The following is a 959-nucleotide window of genomic DNA, read 5'->3' on the forward strand; positions in this document are numbered from 1 at the left end:
GAAATTTTGTAATTTAAATGTCTTTACTGTCACTTCTGATCAAAGTAATGCATCTTTAATGAATTAAAGTATTAATTTAGTAAAAAAACAAAATCAGACCCCAAACCTTTCAATGGTAGTGTAAATATAAATATAATGTACATATAATGTGTGCATATAAACATACGTATACATACTTATGCTTATTCTTGGACTTATTCTATTACACTTGCACTTTCTTCTTAAATTAATCTTCTTTTTAAATCACCAAGCAAAGGTTGAGATGTCAATTTCTCCTGGACTGTGGCAGTTACTCTACAGAAGTTTTATGATACAGACAGTGCCAAAATGTGGCTAATTAAAGAAGAAACTGACTTTTGATATCTTCAGTTAAGACGTGCAAATGTTTCATTTCAGGAGCTGCCAAGATAGTTTCCTATTCCTCCACTGAACTCGACTCAGAAACAGAGGAAAAATAATTAAGTTTCTAGGCCATTCAGTTCATAAGTTATCCGCTAAAATGTATGCAAATCTACAAACTTTAGTGTGCCTGCTCATATATCTGCTTGCACTTGGATCACAAAATGCACTGACAGTAGATATCTGATTACGGCAATGTTCCCAAAGAGCTCAGCCAAATAACTGAGGTGTTCACTCACCAAGCTCCTTATACAGGCCAGTACTGATGCCAGCCAACAGCGCCAGGGTGATCAGGTCACCGAGGCTGGCTGCAATGGGGGTGGCCACATTGTCTGGGTTGATGCCAACTTTCCTGGATGCAATGATAACCCCGATCATGATAAGACCTGGGCGGAAGAGGAGAGGAACGATTTGTCTAGTTAGCGTTGATATGGTGGAATTAACACAGGAGACTGTCAATCCCAAACAATGAAGACTAGACATTCTTCGTTTTTGATACCTCCTGTTTGGAGGATATATGTCCACTCTAGTATATATATATATATATATATATATATATA

At 37.0% G+C, this 959-nt stretch overlaps 1 protein-coding gene across 1 annotated transcript in view; it reads right to left on the reverse strand.

Annotated features, from left to right (window-relative positions):
- The window catches only part of LOC107577840 (solute carrier family 41 member 1-like), a 5,292-nt gene extending 4,515 nt beyond the window's left edge, over nucleotides 1-777 (reverse strand). Inside the window, exon 1 of the mRNA XM_016263872.1 lies at nucleotides 639-777. Within this exon, the coding sequence (XP_016119358.1) occupies nucleotides 639-777 (139 nt within the window). The remainder of the gene's footprint in view (nucleotides 1-638) is intronic.
- Between the last annotated feature and the right edge of the window lie 182 nt (nucleotides 778-959).

This window comes from Sinocyclocheilus grahami, unplaced genomic scaffold, assembly GCF_001515645.1.
Source record: "Sinocyclocheilus grahami isolate Dianchi unplaced genomic scaffold, SAMN03320097.WGS_v1.1 scaffold7429.1, whole genome shotgun sequence".
Classification (NCBI taxonomy): domain Eukaryota; kingdom Metazoa; phylum Chordata; class Actinopteri; order Cypriniformes; family Cyprinidae; genus Sinocyclocheilus; species Sinocyclocheilus grahami.